Genomic DNA, 23,252 nt, shown 5'->3' on the forward strand with positions numbered 1-23,252 from the left:
GGCATTTTGTTGAAGGCACTTTTGTAATATTGCCTCAAATCATCCCATTCTAAGGCACTATTGACAAACATGCCTTAAAAAATATTAATTGCAAGGCAAATGTAAGTTATGCCTTTAAAAGTATCATCATTTGAAGGCATTTTCATCAAGGATGCCTCGAAAGCTCATGTGATTCTAAAGCATTTTTCAATAACGCCTTTAAAAAAAGATTATTTCAGGCATTATCACGATATGCCATAATAGTACATATATAAGGAGGCGTTTTGTAAAACTGCCGTGAAAAATTGGAGGCGTTTCTAAGCAAAACGCCTCAAAAAATCTCACGCGTGCTAGGCGACTCCCAGCCGCCGCCCGGCGATCGCGTGGGGGTGACTCGCCGGCGCCGGCCACCCTGCGCCCCGCCCGCCCGTTTCCCGTCGCGCCGCGGCGCTGCCCCTCGCCGCATCGTCGCATTGCGCCGCAGCGCCGCCCGGAAACCTCGTGGGGGTGACTCGCCGCCGACGACCGCCCAGCGCCCCGCCCGCCCATCGCCCGTCGCGCCGTGCCGCCGTCGACGGTCGACCGTCGCCCGTTGCGGCATCGCCCATCTCACCATCGGTGCATCACGCCGTAGTGCCGCCCGGTGACCTAGCTCGTGGGAGAGACTCGCCGCCGTCGAGCGCCCTGCGCCCCGCCCGCCTGCTGCCCATCTCGGTGCCGTCGTCGACGATCGACCGTCACACGTTGCGCCGCCTCGCCTCCTCCACCCTCCAGCCCACGGCCTCACATGCAGCTTCGTACCCTTCCATTTGTAAGGTTTAAATCAGCTTCAGTTTTGGCGCACTGAAGGTGTTTGCAGTATTGTCTAAGCGAGTTTCTGCAGTTGTTCATATATATATTTGCCACTGGCTTGGGTACAAATTGTTTGTATATGAGCAAACCAAGCGCCTAACTAATCCGAGCAAATCATGTATGGTCAGTATGGTTCTGTTATAGTTTGGAGTCAACTGCTTTCAAGTAAATTTTAAGCATTACTTCACTGTAATCTGAATTTCCATTGATGAATAGATTTACTAAAAAATTATTCCATCTTAGAAAAGTAGTTACTAATTTTCTGGTTATGGTAGATAAGAACTAGTGAACTGTTAGCAGCACCTTGTGCAGTTTTTTCCACCAGTGATTTTAACTCTGAATTCCAGGTAATGCACTATGGTTCAAACTTCAGAATTTTGAGTTAAGCTATTTCTAGGTAATGCACATTGATTATTTCTAGGTCTCTGTTGTCTTCGAACAACTCTACTGTTGGGAATAGTTATGTTCTATTAGGAAGTACTTTATAACTTTTTTCATGCAATGCTAGTATAGGATCAGTGTGTTTCTAAAATCTATAGTTAGATGGGAGTGTTTGGCTATTTGCATTCAGTTTTTGTTGCCTTGACACTTGTTCTACTGTGGGTAAGAGTGTTGAATTATAGCTGAGGATCTAAAATATTATAACTCTAGTTTGTGAGCATATCAACATGTAATGAATATGAATTTCAATTTTGAATAAGGAGAATATGTCACCTTCACATGTTGTCCAACAGAAACCAACTTCATCTCGACCGAATCTACAAAACAGAAAAAGAGAGCCTAGAGGTATAATGCTACAAGTTTGTGTTATGTTGTTGTTGGGGCGTATATTTTTCTGCCTTGCTTCTAGTATATATTAACAATCTGTATAGAAACTTATAGGTTTTTTTTTTCAGGTCTACCTGCATGAACAGGTTTTGGTGTAATCCATTCTCAGATTGTTTTTCCTCCTTGCAAATACATGAGAGCCTCACAGAAACAACGCTGGGTGGATCAATGAAGTATAATGTCCAGTAGATCATGAGCAGACCATTGATTATGTTTGACACATTCTACAAACTTAATAACCATTGAGATGATTAGTGTACCACTTAATGTGTGATTGAATTGTAATTCGGAATTATTGTTCTATATTTTTTAGGGTTGTATTTGGTGCGATTTGTTGTTTCCTATTGACATTCATATATGGTGGACGTGATCCTGTACATGTATATTCATGTCCCACGTATTATTTGCATGCTTCAAACCGTCTAACAATATTATTTGAGGCATTTTAAAGAAAGTGCCTAAAAAGAAAAGCAAAGGAATTATCTAAAATGCCTGGGAAGAAAAATTGAGGCATATGTTATCTCAAAATGTGTTTAAAAGGCAATCTAAAAAGTGCCTTCATCTATACTTATGAAGGCATTTTGAAAAAGTGCCTTAAAATCCCTTTCCTTATAGCAGTATATCCAACACTTTTTTAAGTGCCTTCTTTTAAGGATTGGAGGCATTTTTTTAAGTAGTTGAGGCATTCTTAAATGCCTCCAAATCCTATCCATCCTGTAGTGATCTGGATTGAGATCATCAAGATACTTATCGATCGAGTGCACGTACGCATAGCTCATAGCTGGCAATGCACGCACCATTGGAATCATGCAGGCACGGACGGGAAGGCATTATTGTTCCTTGCCTGCTTCATCGTCGCCGTCTGGTTGATCGTCGTCGCCATCGCCATCGCCGATCTGGTCAGACACCTCCTGCGCCGCCGCAACGCCAATGCTGACCCGCCCAATTCGCCGCTCGAGAAGTTGCTGCTACGCGAGTACCCAATAGAGTAGACAAGGAGGAGGAGTGCGTCATCTGCCTGCAGGCGGCGGCGGCGTCGTACACCGGCGACGAGGAGGATGATGGCTGCCGGGATGTGCGCACGTGTTCCACAAGGATTGCGTCACCAAGTGGCTTCGCACCCACAAAACCTGCCCGCTTTGCAGAGCCGATGTTATCTCTGCCGCCGCCGCCGATAATGCTGCAGATAACATGGTCTGACACGTACGCACGCTCAAAGTTGATTTGTGATTTAATTAGTACTCCCTCGTTTCCTAAATATTTAACGCCGTTGACTTTTTTAAATATATTTGACCGTTCATCTTATTCAAAAACTTTTGTGAAATGTGTAAAACTATATGTATACATAAAAGTATATTTAACAATAAATCAAATGATAGGAAAAGAATTAATAATTACTTAAATTTTTTTAATAAGACGAACGGTCAAACATTTTTAAAAAAGTCAACGGTGTCAAATATTTTAGGATGGAGGGAGTATATCACTAACTCGTTCTGTTTGATTGAGTACATGTTGATCCACCTGACTTCTCCATATATATATTTATGTGATTCTGTATATAAATTTTGAGGTGTATCAGCTATTATTATGGATATATTTTGAGGTTTTTAATTGACAATATTTTTGAATATATATATATATATATATATATATATATATATATATATATATATATATATATATATATATATATATATATATATATATATATATATATATATGATTGAGGCTAGAATTCTTTTCTTTTTCGCCAACCGGTTGTCAAGTAGGGCATGCACCCCCTAAATCACACATCAAGCATACAACCATACAAATATGAGAGTAAACCGAGCACTAAACCAACCACTGATACAAGGTTGGTCACCACTAGGCCAACAACTACACGACAGAGCAAAGACCTAAAAAACGATGTCTCCACGAAGTTTGCGATGCTAAAAGACGTTGTTATCACCCGTCCAAATAAACTGGATATGGTTTTCACCCAGAAATCCTCACCGAAAGAGAAGGTGTACCTTGAGAACGCTCTCAATAGGGTTATCACACCCAAAGACAGTCACTACTAGTTTAGTGAAACATTGGGCTTTTATCTGAGATCTTCTATAATTCTCTGTTGTTGTGGTCTATCGCCTACCAACTCCGATACTCCCAATATCGGTAAGACGTGGCCTCGGTCGCATGGGGCCTAGCATTTCCTTTCTTACTATAAAGTTATGACTCACTAACTGTAATTAAGATCCTAAAGCTCAGTCCTCAATATACCACGTCATCATTAATTCTCAGCTGTTGGAGCAGTAGATTTGATCATCTCTAAACGTTGGATGAAAAAAACAACCCAATCCATCTCACACTGTCACACACAATCACCACGTGAGGCCCATGTATATTTTCCACCACGGGAGGCCCATCTAATTTGATCGTGGCACAATTCAATAGTGAGGGGTTTTTATACCACTTTAATTTACTAAATGCAACCACCAATCTCAACAAAATATCCTGCGGTAACGCGTGGGGTTTCAACTAGTTACTGACAGGTGTGTGCTTACAAGCTACTCCCTAAATCTTTTATATTTAGGGACGGAGGAAGTACGTGCTGATAGAAGGTCGGCACGTGGCCTGTCTGCCTGTCAGCCTTTGAGGGAAGAAGAATGTACTTATGGTGGTGTAGTGTAATCTTAAGGTGGGCCCTATGAATAGTGAGCCATTGTTATAGCCATACCCACAATGCTATGGTTAGAATTTAGCCACAAGATGACCCACATAGAATGGAAAAATAATTGTTTCATCTCTTGTTCATGAAGTGAATGAGAGAGAAAAAATATTTTCTTTTTGCTTGTGGTAGAACTTAAGCATAAGGTGCATCCTAAGCTAATGCTACTTTCCACAATGTATACGGCTCACTTTATAAGTACAATCATTGTCTTAAGGTCATCTTTTTCATACATTGTGGTTGCCCAAACAGTATACTAGTGGCATCATTGTGTACACGGTCTCGCCAGGTGGAGCTTGCTACTCAAAACGCGTCGTCCTCCATCGATCGTTGCTTGGCAACTTCAACTTGATCCGCACGCCTCCCCTCAGACCAAGTCTCCTTCTTTATCTATATATATATATATATATGCATCATCTTCTTCTGCTTCTTCCTTCCAGCTTGCAAAACTAGCTTGATTCCATTCCACACGTCTTGAGAGCTAATCTTTTGGAAGAGGAAACACGTCTTAGCTTGTATGAGAGAGTTAATAATTCCATCGATCGTCTCCTCTCCATTGACTTAATTGAAGCTTTCTTCGCTCTGCGGCTACCTATCTCTTCTCTATTTATATCCCGGATAGCTACCTGTGCTTCAATTCCTCTGCACATCCATCCATCTTAGCTTCCAACACATACAGGAAACTCAAGTTGAGATCGCAACAGTAAAATGGCCACATTGTTCTTGTCAAGCAACAAGAAGCAATGCAGCTCGTCGTCGTTACTGCTGCTTGTGCTGCTCCTCCTGCTCGTCTTCTTCGCGCAGCACGGCAGCTGCAGCAGGCCTCTGCTTCTCCCGTCGCCGACGCCGATGCAGCCGCAGCTGAAGCACGAATCGGAGACAGCATCAGCAGATACGACGACGACGACTGAAGAACAAGTGGTGCAGCAGCAGCAGCTGTCTTGGTTGAGAAGCATGAAGCCCAGAGGAAGGCCACAGCCATCCAGCCCCAGCAAGCGCACAAACTAGCTTAGCTAGCTACTCGTATTTGCCCTCTTCCTCTTCCTCCTCCTCTGTAGGCTCTCGATCTTAGTTGTGTATGTATGAGTTTATGACACGCTACTTCTTTTCCTTGTTTCTTTCTTTTTGTTGATTTGTTCGATATACAGAAACTATGTACATATATATACATGAGATCGATTTGCTAGCTAGTTCGCAACAACTAATGGAACGTTATTCTTTGGTTTTCCCTGCAGTTTTCTGAATATTTATGACTGCTATTATGCACATTGATGTTAGAATTACAGATCAAAATTTTCTACCTTTTAATTAGGAGATGATCAACTAGATACAAATGTAAAGAGGTTAGCAAGATATGTAGCTTAATTTGGTCCTTGACAACGCCCGATATCTGAGACACATTGAACACCTTGAGAAGATGAGGCAAATACATGATTTCTATTTCATAAAAAAAAAAAGAGGAAACAATTAGGCATTTTAGGGTCTGTGCTTGGAGAAGATGGTGGTACAATGCATTGGATCAAGAGAGATGTAAATGGGATAGGGAACATTTGACCGTTGACTCTGGATCTTTGCCGTGCCCTCCTCTGAAGCTGGCGACACGCATACAGATACAGCAAGTTGCAGGCTGTGTTTACGCGTTGCAGTAATTGCACACGCGCGGTGATGGGCCAAGGCCCAATACTGCAGCCCAGAGATCGATGGACGTGGCCCAGGAAGGTAGGGTCATCAGTGTGTCCAGAGCCCAAGATGATCTGGGTAGAAAATTTTGGTTGATTTCAACAATCCATTTCGGGGAAAAAAAACTTGGATTGGAAAAGATTTCGAAGAACGACCAGCAAACTCACCAAAGCTGAAATCATTTTCAACAAAAAGAGAGAGCCATTTTTATTAGCAAAATTGAAACTTGAAAAAAAAACAGTCGCGTTGATTGAGGAGAGCTGTTCATCAGTAAAAACTCTGGTCAGCAGTGCATGCATGCTGGAGTAGTATTTTGTACTCCACTGGTAACAACAACTATCTGTACATATCACTCACATATTCATTTACATGTCTCATGGCAAAACTGTCATTAACAGCACGCATATATATACACAATTTTGTGGCCGCGCGCGCAATGCAAACTCTGCATTGCGCACATTAGTTCATTGTCGGAGGGTACGTAATACTCTGCATCTGATTCTGTACATAATGGAGTAGCAAAATAACTAGCTCTAAAAAGTTTATTCAGAACATGTAGTGGTGCTTGTGGTCGATCTTGGTGTTGCTTCTCCGGCGGTGGTGGGAAGAGCTAGAGGAAGAAGAAGCAGTAGGGTCGCGGAAGCCGATGTCGTGGACGGCGCCGACGGTGTTGAAGAAGAGGCGTTTGTTGAGCTCCTCCACCAGCGTCCGGTGCAGCAGCTGGCTCCGCATGTCCACCATCGACCTGTTCCGACTCATCCTCCGCCGCCGCCGCTCCTCCTCCCCCTCTCGCTGCCCTGGCCGTCCGGCGTGCCCTCCTCCGTCTTCAGATGCAGATGCAGATGCTGGCCCCAATCTGCTGGAAGAGGCCGAGCAATGCTGCTGCTGCAGGCTGATTGCACTGACTGCAGCAGAGAGTGAGCTCGTGCTGCTGTCATCGTCGTCGCTCACGCTGGCGCTGCTTGGAGGGTAGTAACAGTAATCTACACCATGCATCAAATCAAACGGATTATTAGTCGATTCAAAACATCATGTACTACTAGCTGGTTAGTGCAATTAATAATGTGCGCATGAAATAAATGGACATGAATTAAGATGCGGCCGATGACAATGAAATGGCGAGCTATGTACCATGTGTTTGTAGTGTTACTCTCTCCGTCCCATAATATAAGGGATTTTGACTTTTTGTTTACAACGTTTGACCATTCGTCTTATTCAAAGTTTTTTGAAATTATTAATTATTTTATTTGTGACTTACTTTATTATCTACAGTATTTTAAGCACAACTTTTCGTTTTTTATATTTGCAAAAAAAAATTAAATAAGACGAGTAGTCAAACATTGTAAACAAAAAGTCAAAAAACTAAAAATCCCTTATATTGTGGGACAGAGGGAGTAGTATGCCTAGGATATATGATTGATGTGAATGTTACATGATAAATATTCCATTTGACATTTATACTGCTGGCCGCCGGCATGATGCATGATTGTAACACGACTAACCGAGCGCAATTTTTATCCGTCTAAAATGTCTCTGCAGAGAGATCAATTTGTGATAGTGATAGCCACAATTAAGCATCACGAACCTAATGCATGGCTGTATGTAAGCTGCTAGTAGCTACTACCTACTACTCCCTCCGTCCCACGATATAAGGGATTTTGAGTTTTTACTACCTACTACTCCCTCCGTCCCACGATATAAGGGATTTTGAGTTTTTACTTACAACGTTTGACCATTCGTCTTATTTAATTTTTTTTTACAAATATAAAAAATGAAAAGTTGTGCTTAAAGTACTGTTGATAATAAAGTAAGTCACAAATAAAATAAATAATAATTTTAAAAAATTTTAAATAAGATGAGTGGTCAAACGTTACAAGTAAAAAATAAAAATCCCTTATATTATAGGACGGAGGGAGTAGTAGTACACTAGTACTATGGAACAAAAACGATATGATGCTGACGCATGTATTTGTCACAGGATTGGCACGAATAGCAACGACAAATGGACAAAGATATATCAACCACCTTGCTAGCTAGCTACTACTAAGTAGTAGTTTGCACGTCTGACTTCCAATTTCTCTGTTCATATATATGGTGACTAGGAAATTTAATTTCTTGCCTAGCTAGGAACAAAAGCAGTTGTGCAAATGAACAAAAGCTACATGTTTGTACACATGCATTTGGAAGTTGGTGCCCACTATATTATCATCTGCATGCATGCTACTACGTCATGTTTACCATTTCTTTCTTTTTAACGAATGTTTAACCATTTCCAAACTGTATGTAAAAATGTTTATGCAAGTTTCTTCTCCCTACTCAAGTGATTTGTATAAAACCCAACTTTTTATCTTCTATAGCTAGAATAATATTCAGATTAGAATAGCACGTTGTTGATATACAGGAAAGCAAGATTGTTATAATACCTCTTGACCAGTCAATTTTTCCATGTGGGCCAGGAAACCCCTCTGACGATGTGGGCCCCACTCCGCAGAGAGATCCCTGAGAGGAGGTCGGCGAAGAGGAGAGGTAGTAGAAGGGATTAGGGTGTGCATTGACGTCATCGTCGTCGTCGTCATCCGCGTACGAGTACTCGTGCTGCTTGTACCCTGGCACCAACCGCACGATCTCCTGGTCGATCATGGCGGCGATCTCCGTGGGCTCCCCGTCAGCGATGTCCAGCTCCTTCACCATCTCCGTCGCCACCTCCATCGCCGTGTCGTTCGCCACGTCGAACGGGAAGTAGATGTTCCGCCCGTTGCCGCCGCCGCCGATCTGCACCTTGAGGAAGATGGTGTCGTGCTCCTTGTTCAGCTTCCCGGTGATCGCCATGTCCGTCGTCTTTGCTGCCGGCGACTCCTCCTCCTCTTGCTCCTCACTGGAATTACTGCACGCCAATGGCAATGGCGGTGGCGGCGCAGTGGCATGAGCAATGATATTGTGATCGTCGTCGTTCTGGGACGGGGAGGAGAGGAAGGGGTCGAGCAGGAGCTCCTCGGCGGAGGGGCGGTGGCCGGCGTCGACGAGGCACCGGCCGATGAAGCGGCGCGCGTCGGTGTCGGTGAGGCGGTAGAAGGCGTCGGGGAGCTTGCCGGCGGTGACCTTCTTGTAGATCTGCGCCGGGTTGTCGCACTCGCTGTAGGGGTACTCGTTGGTGAGCATCTCGAGCATGCACATGCCGAAGGAGTAGACGTCGACGCCGACGCCGTAGCACTCGTCGTACATCTCGGGGGCCATGAACTCCGGCGTGCCGATGACGCTGCGGGCGGAGGTGCAGCCGCGGAGGACGGCGGCGAGGCCGAGGTCGCCGATCTTGACCTGGCCGAGGTGGCCGTTGACGAAGATGTTGTCGCACTTGAGGTCGCGGTGGATGACGCCGCGGGCGTGGAGGTAGGCGAGGCCGCGGAGGATGGCGCGCGCCCAGGCGGCGACGGCGCGGTGGCTGACGCGCGGGTAGCGGTGGCGGTAGGAGCGGAGGGTGCCGGAGGAGAAGAGCTCGGTGATGAAGTTGAAGGTGCGGCGGGAGGGGTGGACCCAGGAGGCGTGGAAGGCGATGATGGCGTCGTGGCGGAGGTCGGCGAGGAGGCTCACCTCCGCGTACATGCGGTGGAGGGCGTCCGGGGTGCGGAGCACGTCGGAGATGGTGGCCTGGTTCCACGCCACCTCCACACCCCGAAGCTCGTCGAACCCACGGTAAACCGTCTTCATCGCACCCTTCCCCAGCACCTCCGACAACTGCACATTGTATACACTACAAAATTTGAACAAATTTCGATTGAAACGAAATTTCGGAAATCTCAGGCCGAAAAGGTTGAAATTTCAACAAATTTTGGTTAAAGTTTAGTTAAAATTTGCTTAATTAAAAATGTTTTTCTTTTCAGCCAAATTAATTTCATTTTTTTTAGGGGGGGGGGGGCTGAAATTCCTCAAGTTTCTGAAATAGCAGAAAGTGCAAAACGAAATATTGAACCGAAATTTCTGAAATATCAGAGATAAGCACGAAGCGAATTAATTTATCTATATTCCTTTCACTAAATTCTAAATATTTTATACTTCGTGCAGTTTAAAAAGTTTTTGAAACAAACATGCATGCATATGCAGAAAAAATATATACTTATAGATCATGAGCACATGGTCAGAAAACAATATTCTTGTGTATTGTACTGCACTAGAAAGTGCAATTAATGAATTGCTTTTCTTCAAGAGAATGCGATAAATTTTATTTATTTATTTATTTATTTATTGTAGTGCACATTTATAGTCATCTTTTAAAATTTAATTTTACATGGGATTTCAAAATCTTATATAAGTTTTCTTTTCATAATGTTCTGAAGTGAAAAATGCAGATTCCAAACGGGTTTTGCTACAGTAATGTCTAGAAAATCTCTAGTCAAATAAAATCAACACTTTTGAGTTACGAGAACCAATTTAGCCCCTCAATTAACTACTCTCCCTAATTTAGCACTAAACAACCAGTACTTCTGATCAAAAGTTAAAATTACTATACATATAAAAAGTTAACTCAAAGTACTAGGTAGTTGTCAAATTTATAAAAGTAAGACACTTTTGCAAAGCTCACATAACTACAAATAAGTTGCCAGTAAGTACACCTCTAACCCTAGAGAAACTACTGAAAAAAGATGAACTAATAAAGTTGCCGATACGTCTTCATCCCACTAAGATAAAAAAGGTGAGAGGATCGTATCAAATCGTTGGGCATGAGCATGACCAGACAGGGCATATACTCCACTCTTGAAACTTTTTCAACATCTGATTATTGGCAGATTAACACATGGAACATGCTTATCTATTCAGATCAAATCCAACATATTAGGAAACTTCAAATGCCAACCAAACAACAACTCTAGCTTGTTTGATAAGGAACACCCTACCTTCCCTGATTGGATTGGAAGAGAAATCATAATCGAATTCTCACTCATCATCTCAAATTTATGATGCACTTCCGTTATTTGACCAAATATAGAAAAAAATGATGTTATCTTTCAGTACAGCAATGGCTTAGGATTAACAACGAAACCTCAAACCTGATATGTTTCAATGCGCAATATTCAATTGTCCTATGCAGCCCATAGATAGCAGCAAAAGCCAAATGGATACGATGAAAGTATTAAAGACACAATAATTGTGTCTTGCATAGTTTAGAGGTGTTAGCTCCGATGTGTACATCAACATGGAATCTACTCTAGAAAATTATGCTAAAGAACATAAAGCCTACATGCTTTTCTGAAAGAGAATGAAGCCAACATGTTTTAACTGATGCTTACAACGTGTATTGAAATGTAATTACCAATTACCAGCCCACATCTAAAGAACATGATAGAGCTGAACAACTAAATTCATGCATGATAGGCACAATCCATGTCCAAATAGAAGCAAAAGCAACTAACTGATTTTTTTTTTCTTTTGAATGAAAAAGCAATGAACTGAATTGACCCTGAATAGCTCCGAATTGCTTGCTGATCATTTGGCAATCATGATAAGATTGAACTTTGAAAGGAAACAAGTCCAATTTCTCTTTGGAAGAAGAAGAAGAAGAAGAAGTGAATAAATTACCCGGCCATAGCGCCCAGTTGGGTCGGTCTCGACGTATCCATTCCTGTTGTCGCCCACCACCGAGCTTCTCTCCGACGTCCGGCCACCGCACCGCCGTGCACCGGACATGCTCGGCCACCGTCGTCGGCGAGCAACAGCTTACTTAATCAGTTGCTGTATATATATGCTGGAGTATATGTGGATTCAGCCTAGCTGATCGAGTGCTAGAAGATGCTGAACTGCTTGGCGTGGCAGGAGAAGAAGACGACGCGGAAGAGGAGCCAGGCGAGGAGGGAGCAGTCGATCCATACCATGGACGCCTCCGAGCAGCACGTCCCTGCACTCATCTGACGCCGACAAGCCACTACTTAGGCACCTCCTAACGCAAGCGACGCGACGCGACGCGAGGTGAGGCCGGAGAATTTTGGAAGAAATTAAACTGGCACGCCACGAGCTAGCAGAAATAGGGCGATAGCTACAGACAGACAGCTCCGGTTGAGTGATGGAATTGGATGCCTCCAATATAAATCCTGATCAAATCAAGCACGCAGGGGATTCTCTTCCACCGTGCAAATTTGAGTGGAATTCGATTCTATCAATCGGCCTCAATTGTGGCGTGCTTGCAGTATGTCACTTTTTGATGCTGATGAGACACGTACTACGCTCACTCTGTTGTGTAGTAGTACAGAGGAATATAAACCTTGGATTTCTACTGACGAAGTGACGAGAGGGAAAAAAAGTTCAGAAATTCAGGTCTCGATTGTCACCTGGAAGCTGGAAAGATAGATTGATTCATGAGAGCAGCTGTGACTATATGTGGAAGGAGTGAGCCTAGCTAGTCTAGTGATTGCTGAACTTGCTGATCTTGAGAGCTTGAAATTAGTTACATGGAGAGGAAGGAGACAGCTGCTGATCTGAATTTGAAGAATCTATGCCTTGAAAAATCCATTTGAGCAAGAAATGCAGGATTTTGAGAGGCTTTGAGCTATCTATGTAGAAATGATACAAGTCAGAAACAAGTAGCTAGCTTTTTGAGCTGCCTGTGGGCATGCAAGTATCAGACAAATTGTTGAATAAGGAAGGATTGTGAATGGGAATGGGAAGGAAGAATTCGTTGTGTTATCCTGCTTAAGATTGGAGAGGATGGAAAGAGTTGTGGTTGCTTGACAATTCAGATGTGCAGAGGGAAGAGGAGGAAAGGTTGATTACGTTGGAACAGCACAAGACCAACCACAACTGAATTTTCAGAATATGTTCACATGATCCGTATTTGACTTTGCTTATTTTTTCGTAAAAAATCTGACATATTCTTTTCACGTTTTATCTTAGCTTAAGTAATGTCAGGGGTATCTTATATACTCTTATTTTGAAAAAAAAAAAACACCTTTGAGTATTCACAAATTTTAGACCATGCCTAATAAATTGTTATAAATGGTAGTATTCCTTTCCTTGACTAGACTGAATATTGTATCTTGAATTCAGACAAACGATCATTTCTCTTTTCCTTTTTCTATCTTCATTTTGGGTTTCAGGTTCTCCTTCCTGGAGTCCTTGTCATGTCCAACCTCCCTTGTAGGCCAGGGTGCTAGTAACACCACCACCGGCTTCAACCTGAACACACACTTCTCCTAAGATTGACACCTGATTAACTAATTAAATAGTACTTTCCCCGTTTCACAATGTAAGTCATTCTAGCATTTACAACATTCATATTAATGTTAATGAATCTAGATCATTAACATCAATATGAATATGAGAAATGTTAGAATGACTTACATTGTGAAATTGAATGAGTAGTATTAAAAAGTAAGCATCTTCAGACTACTTGAGGAGTACTTGATAGGTTTTTTCTTTTTAGATAATGGATTACAGGAATACATAGACTCAAGTAGTCCACAACTAAAGGAACAACAAAATAAAAAGAAAGAAAAGAAAAGAGACTAAGCTTATATATACTCATATTTGTTTTTCTCTTAAAAAGAAACAACACGAACCTTCAAACTATGTTAACCTTTATACACATAGGAAAGCGCATGATTTGGGAGAAAGGAGTCTATTATGCATGTCAAAACACTCATGCTAACAAAAACTGACAAGTTATCTTGCTGCAACCATTTGGAACTATAGAAAAATTCTCTTTTTTTTTAGGAAGCGGGCAGGAGCTATGCCATTTCAACTTTAGAAAAATTCTATCCCAGCTCTCATGACACTTGGACAAAAACTCAGCATACGAGTGGTTTAGAATGAGAACAGGCAAAATGGATCTGGGTCCCAATGATGGCCGATGACAATCAGCTTGTCTCTCAATAATTCAGAAAGATCCGATCTAAAGATCAAAAGGTATTATCCACTAGCAGGATGCTGCGACAGATTTAGCACAAAGTCAACGATTCAATTATACATTTTTTAAATGCAATTTTGGTGCGTTTTTCAGAGAAAAGGAAAAAGGACTCATAGAGTGATACATCATCAGTCGCCAGGCAGGATAAGGATTGACTGGTTCATTCTTCTATGGATTTTGTGAATGGTTCATTCTTGTATGGATTTTGTGAACTTAAATTCAATTGTTCATGAGACAATAACTTTTTTAAACAAAAGGGCAGTACATAAATTTCATAATATCACAAGTATTTCTCGTGGAAATGAACCTGATTTTTTTTTTTTTACTTTGTCTCGTACTTATAAAAAGCTAATGTAAGAGCTGGAAAACAAACACGTGTGCCACAATTTGTTGATTTTACCGAGAATTGTCCTCCGAAACGAGAATTATTTATACCGTCAATTAGTTCAGAAACAAAATATACTTCCTCTGTTTCACAATACATGTTATTCTATCATTTTCTACATCCATATTGATATTAATGAATCTAGACATATTTATCTATCTAGATTCATTAACATTAATATGAATGTGAAAATACTAGAATAACTTACATTGTGAAACGGAGGGAGTACATCTTAGGCTCATTTTTCTTCAGCCCCTCAGAGTTAGGCCGAGTTTAGTTCCAAACGTTTTATTCAAACTTCCAACTTTTCCATCACATCAAAATTTTCCTACACACACAAATTTCCAACTTTTCCGTCACATCGTTCCAATTTCAACCAAACTTCTAATTTTGGCGTGAACTAAACACGCCTTTAGACAAAGGGTAAGTAACCTGCCCTTAAACTCTAGTAGGAGTATTTGTCAACCCAAATTAATACCCTAAAGTAAGAACGAAGGACCACACATTAGCGAGCTGAGCTTTGACTTCTTCAGCTTTCTGAAGTTGACTACAATAATTGATCTGCCAAATCTATTTATTTCCCAGCCACCAAAGCAAAATATAAGAAGTGACATAATTGGGTATCAATACAATAATTCATGTAGTTTAATGCTACCATCAGAAATATTTTATAGAAATAATTGTAAGATTGTTACGACGTAGAGTGGCATCTAGTGTGAAATCATATAACAGAAATAGCGTCTGTGACTAGCGGTAATTAATTTTTTCGGCTAATCATCCAATCAAAAACTCCAAACATGTCCTTGAGTACTGCCCTGCTTTGACAATCTTATCTTTTATCAAGATGGGGTTCAGGATTCGTCTAATTGTATTTCCATCGAGAGTTTGAAGTTTCCCATCTTGAAAGCGACATGACTTCAACTTTAGTCTGCTTTACTACCTAAGCTCTTGAAAAATATTAGAAATCGGCCTTAAATTACAAAAGCGTACATTTCACGACCTCAAACTTCTCAAGATACCCCATTCAAACCAAAACCACCTTGGTTTGCTTACGTGGCGACTGAACATCTCAAGACTTTGCCATCTCATCACTACATTGGGATCTTACTGACATGGAGCTATGAAAAACTTGCTAATTGGCTACTCCGATTTAACAGAAGAGCAAAACCATGCTAATCAAAACGTAAATAGCAATCATGGTTGTGTTACTCAAAATCATACCCCTTTCTCTTAACCTGGAGCCGAGCTAACAACAGCAGAGCAAAACTATGTTACAAGTCAAATTAGTTACAAAAAAAAAAAAAAGACATGTGAAGCACAACAGGCAAAGTAAAAGGATCATTTTTACTCTGAGCTAGTATAGACTAACTAAACTGCTTCTATGAAGACAGTAAATCTAGTGAAAGTTTCGTACATATCTATCCCCTATAACTACCCATTGCTTGAGGCAGCAAATGTTACTTCAAACAGTGGGGCCTTTCAGCAGAAGGCCTCTCCAAACCAAAACAGAGCACACTCAATGAGCCCTCCAGTAACTGGAATGCTCATGAGGTCAAAACAACAGAGCAAGACACAGCTCACCTCTTTCTAGCATTTTTTGACTTCACCACACTTGTTCCCTCTTCAAGGGGGCAAAGGTGAAGAGAACATAAGTATCTACATTGTGCTTCTATCTTTCCTCCATATTTCTTTTGCAGGGAATGTTATGGCAGAGCAAGCTGCGATGCATCAGCCTTCTGGGCTTTTTTTTTTTCTTTTTTGGAAAGCAACAGCAAGGGTGAATTGAAGATAGGAGAATGTGAAGTTAATGATAGGATGTACATGATGGATGATGTTTGTCTTGCGGAATAACCCCTGCTATTGTTGCACCAAGCGCTCGCACCATTTATCAGTATCTTTCTTGGACCAAGTTGTCTCTGATATGCAATGAACTATATGGCATCAACTAGATAGCGGTGGGAAATCACCGTTGTCCTTGAGATGATATGGCTGAGCATTCCTGTAAATTGTTTAATGAGGAATTATGCAACATAATTTCTTAAAAATTCATTAGAACTGAATAGGTTAAGTTACAAGGTGAATGAGGTAATAAGGAAAAGAGGGGAAAAGAGCATTTTCATTTTCAATAATGCTTTTCATGTTTAGATTGAAAATACTGATGATTGCCATACCATATTTTTTTGGAGAATGCATGTGGACCGCAATTTCTCTTTAGGAAATTATTAGTTATGGCATGACTCTGATAAACACTTGACGTTGACACGTTGTTGACTTTGACAGCTAAAAAAAGGAAGCATACTTACCTCATTTGATTAGAACTAATTCCAGGATTATTTGCCAGAGACATAGGGCTTGCAGACGCTGAAGGTTGGCTGTCGGAAGCAGTATTCAATCTGTTAATACCAAACTCTTGGGATGTAACTTCCAAAGGCAATGCTCCCAAGGTCCCAAACTCAAGTTTCTTAGCTGGAGGCTGAATAAAACCATTGCCATGCACAATTTCCCTTGGAGCTTCCGAAGATGGAGAAGGTATTGATATGCGCAGTGAAGAGGGGATTCCCAAGTCATTTGCATCAGGATCATAAATATGTCTCAATTCCTCCGAAGGAGTCAAATCTGCTGACATATCAGCTCTACCGTAGTGGTGTGGTCTTTGATGGTTATGTGGCAGGAAATGAGTTTTTCCCCTTCCGCCTCGTCCAGAAGGTGATCTGTCTTTGGACAAGTTCTACAAATCGAACAAGGTGAACAAAGTCAGCAAAACACAAGGCAGCACCTCAAAATGACACAAATATAATGGCTAACCCTGCAAAATGAAAAAAGCTCTGCAGCAGAAACATAAAACTAATGGGGGTATGCTCTATACTATATTCTATAGTATGGCCAAATCCAACAATGAAAAATTCTCACAAAATATAGAAACTTTTGAACGGATGGGACACATCCTAGTACTACGAATCTGGACAAAAGTTGTTATATTTTGGGTCAGAGGGAATAGTAAATTATTGAATCATGCATTGATATGCATAGTGTGTGAAAAAAAGTGCCAAAAGTTCACACAAAATGAGGTTTAAAGTTGTACTTGTTAGAAAGAATAAGGATATACTATTCACAAATGTGCATCTTCCTTAGCAATTTGAGTTATATAGAAGGTGTATTATCTACCACTTGTGCCAAACCTAGACTCTTAGATGGTTCACAAAGCTCAAGGAATTCTATGTGCATAACACGCTTAATAATATGAACATAAGATCATGAAAGGAGGAACATACTGGGTTAGGGAAGTATGTGCCAGTTCCACGAGCTCGATTTGAATCATCAATTTGACTATATGGCCTCATAATTAAATAACCTGGTGGACAAGGAGCAGGGCCTATTCCATTTGTACCAGCATATCCATACACATTATTTCTGCTATGACCATTTGATGATCGCCTATTCTGATATCGTGCAGGTGGAGGGGAGGGTATTGGATAGTACACTGGACCAAATGGATAATATTGGTTCATTGGATAATCTTGGTGGAACCCTTGAGCATAGAGAAGATTATTAAAATTTGTTGTGTAGTCTCCAGTGAGATCTGACCAATTGCTATCGATGGTACCTCTATCATCATTATCCACCTCTTCAAAGGACTGGTGGGATCTGCCTGCATAACTCACTGTTGACATTCCATGGTGTGATGGGTTTGTGCCATACTTTATGCCAGCTTTCGTACCACTTTCTGACTCATTAAAGAGATCCAGTGCGTCATGACCTTCCTCAGATGGCAAGCTATGTGCTCCGGTAATTGATGGTGATGCGGGCTCACAAGAGTCACTGCCATTCGTCATACCAGTTGAATTAGTAGCTGCAGGATTTGTTGCTTTGCTTGCCAGCAAGCCACCAGAAACAGACTTCCTTTCCTTGTTCTCAGCCACATAATTCCATCCATTTTGCCTTAGCGACCCATGGTTGCTGGAATCTGAAATGCTGATGTTATTGAACTCATCAGATAGATCACCAAAGGAATTATTACTGTATAAAGGCGAACTATCGTTGTCGGCTCTTTCACCATTGAAGTCCAGAGCTATTTCTTGCACATCTGGCCTTACCCTACTGCAGTGTCTCTTCAATGTGTTCCTGAAGAATTGATTCACTTCATCCACAGTAAAATTGTCAGGCACTTGAATAATCTTCCCAAGCTTCCGGGCACCAAAATCAAATGCACTGCGTATCCGGAGGAAGTTACCTGTGCTTTGCACAACGGGATCAGGCCAGGTAAACTAAATGACAAAATACTATGTCCATAGCGACTTGAATAATGTTGAGGACAAAACAAATAGCACTGCAACAGCTTAATGCACATAAGCAATTGTGCAGTATAGCAAAAGGAAGTTATGCATGTGAGCAAATACCCATGTAACAAACAACAATTGAATGACTAACTTACAGCATGTCAGTAAGCAGCATGTATGGTATTAAAGTAAGGTGGTCCAGGGGCACGTCGCATACACTGGCATGCAAATATCCAATGTACTAAGTGTTACTGCTTAGTTAAGTGGCATAGAGTTTCTTTTGTGCTTAATTGTTCTAAAATCTCTTGGCCCATGGATAAATAGCTTGTGAACTAGGGGGCGCAGCGACAATTTATCCCTTTTGCATGCACAGTAAATGCCCAAAAACTAAGCTATCTGGAGCATAAGTACTAAAATTTGACAAGTAAACAAGCATTCTTCCCTGAGAGACCAATCATGGGATGAAGATGAATTTGAAAACAACTGTGAAGTTACAACAAACAAGTTGACACATCAATTTTTCCAAAATTGACTAAAGTTGTGATATTTCCAAGACTAATCATCCAATCCTACCATCAAAACACATGATCTAGATGTAAGAAACAAACCTTTGCTGACACTGCGCCCTAGATTGTTACTCTGCTTCAATGGGTCCACTATGTTGAAAAACTTTCGGGGAAAGACCTGAGTATTTTTCTCAGAGTTTCTAGGAAGTACAGTAAACCACTGCGCACATTCCTTGAGAAAGTCCTCTCGCATAGTAAAATCATCATTAACAGTGTCTGGAGAGTCAGCTGTGAAAAAAAAATAAAGTTTGCATGACCAATGAAAAAAAGAAAACTTCCAATCACAAAAAAAAGAGGTAACATCAGACCACATCCACTTACTAACTAGCTCAGGCAGGGAAGACAAGGAAATAGGGCCATACAAGCTTATACCCTTATTGTCCCAGTCAAATTTGCTATAGTAGTCCAGAAACCTATAGAGAACCTGCAGAAAACATAGAGTAATTTATGGCAACGTATGTAGGGTGTCAGAAACAAGAACTTTACTAATGCTGCAGAATAGTTGGAAGTCAGAACTTACAGCTAGTGGACCATCCAATGCTCCATGGAAGAGATGGAAAATATATAACACCAATATCTCCAATGCATAGGTAGAAATTAATCCATGGTGAGCACCAAGAATGCGGCTTTCATAATAACACCAAGCTTTTATCAGCATTATACTTCTCTTGAAAAGGTGGTATTTTTCAAATTTTTGATCAACCTGCAAAACGTAATGGTTATAGATATATTTTCCCCTGAGCAGTCTGACCTTAAGGAAATCATCTTCCAACTGTTGAACCACACAAGGAAGTACAACGGACCTAGCTTGTGATAAATCAGACTGAGATAGATCTGCAGTTTAAGGAAGAGAACTGGCAACTGCATATTTGTTGCAACTTTTCAAACATTACCTTCTCGAGAAAACAAAGGGTACACAGTCCACCAAACTGATTGAATGAGATGTCTACAATGATGTTTTGAACAATGCATTTCACCAACTTGACCTGCCATCAGAAAGACTTATTTTAGACAAACATGATGCCATCAGAAACATTAACAATGTGCGAGAACACGTAAATCTATGTTGAAGCATGCATTAGTTGTTAAATGACAATAGAGCACAGTGGTGGAAAGTTTACTTGATCACTATTGACTATGTATTTTTATTGCTAGCAGTGAAATATTGAGATATGCACAGGCTTCATTGATGTCATGTGAATACGATGGATTTCTCTATTGTTGTTTCCCGTTTTATAGTAGGATAAGAATACTGCGAAATGTTTGATTGCAGCTATAAGAAGGGGAGTAAAAGAAAAAAGAAAAGAATTCATGTATTAATGAATCACATGGATGGTTTCATGTGATCTTATATAATAAACACAATAGATAAGCACACATAAGTAGACACCACTACCAGAAACATAAACGCATATGAATTAGACACTAACTAATATATAAACTAAAAAACAAAGAGCATCAAGAGAAAAACCTCTGCATGAATATATTGGACATCCTTGACTTCAAATTCAGCGTCTTTCCTTGCCTCTTCTGATTCTAAAACAGCCTGTACTTGTTTTGCTAAAATTTCATCACTTGAATGGCCAAAGGCAGTCAAATCAATATCTCCATCAGGAAGATAAGTTTTCAACGGAACAGATCCAAATGGAAAGACCTGTGCTTTACAGAAAGAAAAAGGTTAAAGTTGTAGATTTTAATAGCACGATGTCGGATGATTCAACACACACACACACACACACAGAGACCAGTGCTCGCAGAGGACTAAAAGCACAAGCAATAATTCTTTTTCAAGTATTGTACATAAGTCACAACAAAATCAGAGAATCCCATATTGCCTATCTAATGCCATGCCAATTCCTAGGGTTGAGCACTAAGGAGCACTCCTCATAGAACAACTAGCAGTGAGCATGTTATGCACCATTGGAACATGTGTTTGGCTCCTAAAGAACATGATGCCAAGGTAGTAAACGTATCACATATTACATGAACGATATTAAATAAATAAACCTCAATTTTCTATGCAGTTTTCAGTATTGATTTGTCAGATGTACACCTCACAGTGGCTAAGGGTTCCAGTTAAGAATTGGATTGAAATAAAGCAATAAACTGCTTGTTTTCTGATTTTTTTTGTTTGACTTCTTTTCTATTTTTATTGTTCACCTTTGTCTTGAAAATTCGTGATCTACCAAGTGCATCTGTGCACGACAGTAATTCTAGTAATTAGGTATAAACAAAGGTTGAAAAGGCATGTTTTGGCACATCAAAGAATAGACCATGTACGCGTTTGATGTCTATTATTGCCATAATTAACAGTTTGATATTAGCTCCATCCGCACATAGTGTAGCTTAAACAGGTCCGTGAACAACAAGTATGAGCAACGATGTGGATGACTTGCTTGCTGATACTAGACATGGTGGACACACACCAGACAGTAACATATACTTGGCAAAGTAGTATTGATATCGGAACATATGCTTAGGTGCTAATGCAAGATTGCATACAGGTACGTTTTCCTTTTTTTGAATGCCTCGTACATGCTCTATAGTTGTTCGGTGAATATTCTACAAATCCCCTAAAATACACTATGGTCACCAGATCTCTTGTGTTTGACATGAACAAAGATCCAAAATAACTAACCATATAACAGGAAGTAAGTACTCCTTACTAAACTAAAAAAAAACTATGCCAGTTTCCCGCCACGGTCTGGAGGTGTTACAGTAGACTTTTCCCTATTCCATTTTCTTGTGAGCACAGATATAGTAGAGAAGAGGCACTTATCCAAAAGGAGCATACAAGATGAGCAAGCTATGGAGACCCAGGTCATAAAAAAGGACACTAAAGTGCATATACCATATACCCAACTCTCCAACCCAGTACCTGCAAGTTAACTGTCGTTAAATGCAGGACATTAACATGTGTCGATATATTATTGTTTTGCATAATTAGATTATCAGATTTATGCTGCTGAAAATCAAGCCCAGTTATGACAAGGGATATCAAAACATTCATAGGGAATAAACATTTAACACCTGCGACCCTGGCCGCGGGAAGTATTTGTATTTATATGAACTTGTACATCAGTTTGGCGCTATCGCTAGTGTTAGCAAAATCATACTTGGGCCATCATAGTGTAGGTATATGAAACTCCGAGTATGGTAATTAGCCAAATCAGAGGCAACAATGTATGTAGCATGTTGTCCTTACTACATTTCCATATCCAAACAGAGAATGGAAATAACTTGTGAAACAGTAATAAAAGAATCCTCCTAAACACTCCAGAGCAGCTGTGTACATAGAGATGATCGAAGGGGAATAATTACACGACTGAATAAGATTCACATGTAGTAAGCACATACTAGGTGTTGTGGACATGCCATTGACGCACAAAGGAAAGGTAGAGTAGTAGTAATTGCGGAATACTAGAAAGGCAGGCGTGAGGAAAGTGAGAGATGAACCTGGCAGCCAACGGTGCACCTGAGGAGGTGCTGGACGTAGGCTATGACGGCGGCGCGGCGGTCCTCGGAGGGCGGGTTGGGCTGGATCCGGGCGACGACGGCTCCGGCGGCGGCCTCGAGGGGATCCCAGGCCTCCGGCGAGATGGATGAGGGGTCGGGGTTGGGCGGCGTGGGCACGGGCTCGAGCGCCGGCGAGCAGCCCTGGTTGTCGACCATGGGCGTCGCCGTGGGAGCCCGGTCCAACGCCCCGAGTTGCCTCCTCCCTCCCTCCCTCCCTCCCTCCTCTTCCGGAATCCGGAGACGTGGAGCAACCGCCGCTGAGAGAGGGCGGAAGAGGCGCCGCGCCCCTGGTGGAGGCGATCGGTGGCGATCTGGGCGCCGCCGGCGATGGGGGGCGGGTGGGTACGGTCGGATTATGGGGTTGGGATTTTAATAATAAGAGAATACAGGGGGGGAAAAGAAAAGGATAGGTGGAATTCACGCCTCCTCCGATGAGTCACTCTACGATGATTGATGCGCGTGCTCCTGCTCGTCTCCGATGATGGATTATTGGATTTTGCTCGGCTCCTCGGCGGCGGCAGGAAGACGAAGAGGAAGAGGAGACGACGCTGTCTCTGCCTGCGGCTTCAAG

General features: G+C 41.5%; 3 protein-coding genes and 1 long non-coding RNA gene across 5 annotated transcripts; 2 read left to right on the forward strand and 2 right to left on the reverse strand.

Annotated features, from left to right (window-relative positions):
• The first annotated feature begins 295 nt into the window (after nt 1–295).
• On the forward strand, nt 296–2,048 carry LOC127755207 (uncharacterized). Its single transcript, XR_008012974.1, has 2 exons — nt 296–1,617; nt 1,728–2,048. It is a non-coding gene; the product is annotated as an uncharacterized LOC127755207 (long non-coding RNA).
• A 2,766-nt stretch (nt 2,049–4,814) lies between these two features.
• On the forward strand, nt 4,815–5,552 carry LOC127755186 (uncharacterized). Its single transcript, XM_052280845.1, has one exon. It carries the CDS (start codon nt 5,075–5,077, stop codon nt 5,372–5,374), a length of 300 nt encoding a protein of 99 aa, XP_052136805.1. The 5' UTR covers nt 4,815–5,074; the 3' UTR covers nt 5,375–5,552.
• A 761-nt stretch (nt 5,553–6,313) lies between these two features.
• LOC127754752 (probable serine/threonine-protein kinase WNK8) lies at nt 6,314–12,799 on the reverse strand. 2 transcript variants are annotated; one of them, XM_052280315.1, is made up of 3 exons: nt 11,618–12,799; nt 8,470–9,794; nt 6,314–7,029 (listed from the first exon to the last, which is right to left on the reverse strand). In XM_052280315.1, exons 1-3 carry the CDS (start codon nt 11,656–11,658, stop codon nt 6,593–6,595), a joined length of 1,803 nt encoding a protein of 600 aa, XP_052136275.1. In that variant the 5' UTR covers nt 11,659–12,799; the 3' UTR covers nt 6,314–6,592. The 2 variants fall into 2 exon arrangements, with proteins under 2 accessions (XP_052136275.1, XP_052136274.1); XM_052280314.1 differs by having other exon boundaries at nt 8,470–9,778; nt 11,618–12,798.
• Nucleotides 12,800–15,522: 2,723 nt separating this feature from the next.
• Nucleotides 15,523–23,244, reverse strand: LOC127754323 (uncharacterized). Its single transcript, XM_052279803.1, has 9 exons — nt 22,622–23,244; nt 20,637–20,819; nt 20,059–20,151; nt 19,686–19,868; nt 19,487–19,589; nt 19,208–19,393; nt 17,595–18,553; nt 16,626–17,050; nt 15,523–16,321 (listed from the first exon to the last, which is right to left on the reverse strand). The coding sequence occupies exons 1-9, from the start codon at nt 22,835–22,837 to the stop codon at nt 16,264–16,266; spliced, it is 2,406 nt and encodes an 801-aa protein (XP_052135763.1). The 5' UTR covers nt 22,838–23,244; the 3' UTR covers nt 15,523–16,263.
• Nucleotides 23,245–23,252: the final 8 nt, after the last annotated feature.

The sequence above is a fragment of the Oryza glaberrima genome, chromosome 11, assembly GCF_000147395.1.
Source record: "Oryza glaberrima chromosome 11, OglaRS2, whole genome shotgun sequence".
NCBI classification, from domain to species: Eukaryota; Viridiplantae; Streptophyta; class Magnoliopsida; order Poales; family Poaceae; genus Oryza; species Oryza glaberrima.

Excerpts from the sequence above, each read along its gene's own strand:
- LOC127755186 (XM_052280845.1), top strand. The coding sequence starts at position 5,075 with ATGGCCACATTGTTCTTGTCAAGCAACAAGAAGCAATGCAGCTCGTCG.
- LOC127754752 (XM_052280314.1), bottom strand. The coding sequence starts at position 11,725 with ATGTCCGGTGCACGGCGGTGCGGTGGCCGGACGTCGGAGAGAAGCTCG. Across the intron at positions 9,779-11,617 it reads CAACTGGGCGCTATGGCCGG|TTGTCGGAGGTGCTGGGGAA; the intron begins GTAATTTATTCA and ends TACAATGTGCAG. Across the intron at positions 7,030-8,469 it reads AAAAATTGACTGGTCAAGAG|ATTACTGTTACTACCCTCCA; the intron begins GTATTATAACAA and ends TGCATGGTGTAG.
- LOC127754323 (XM_052279803.1), bottom strand. The coding sequence starts at position 22,837 with ATGGTCGACAACCAGGGCTGCTCGCCGGCGCTCGAGCCCGTGCCCACG. Across the intron at positions 19,590-19,685 it reads CATTGGATGGTCCACTAGCT|GTTCTCTATAGGTTTCTGGA; the intron begins GTAAGTTCTGAC and ends TGTTTTCTGCAG. Across the intron at positions 19,394-19,486 it reads TTCCCTGCCTGAGCTAGTTA|CTGACTCTCCAGACACTGTT; the intron begins GTAAGTGGATGT and ends TTTTTTTCACAG.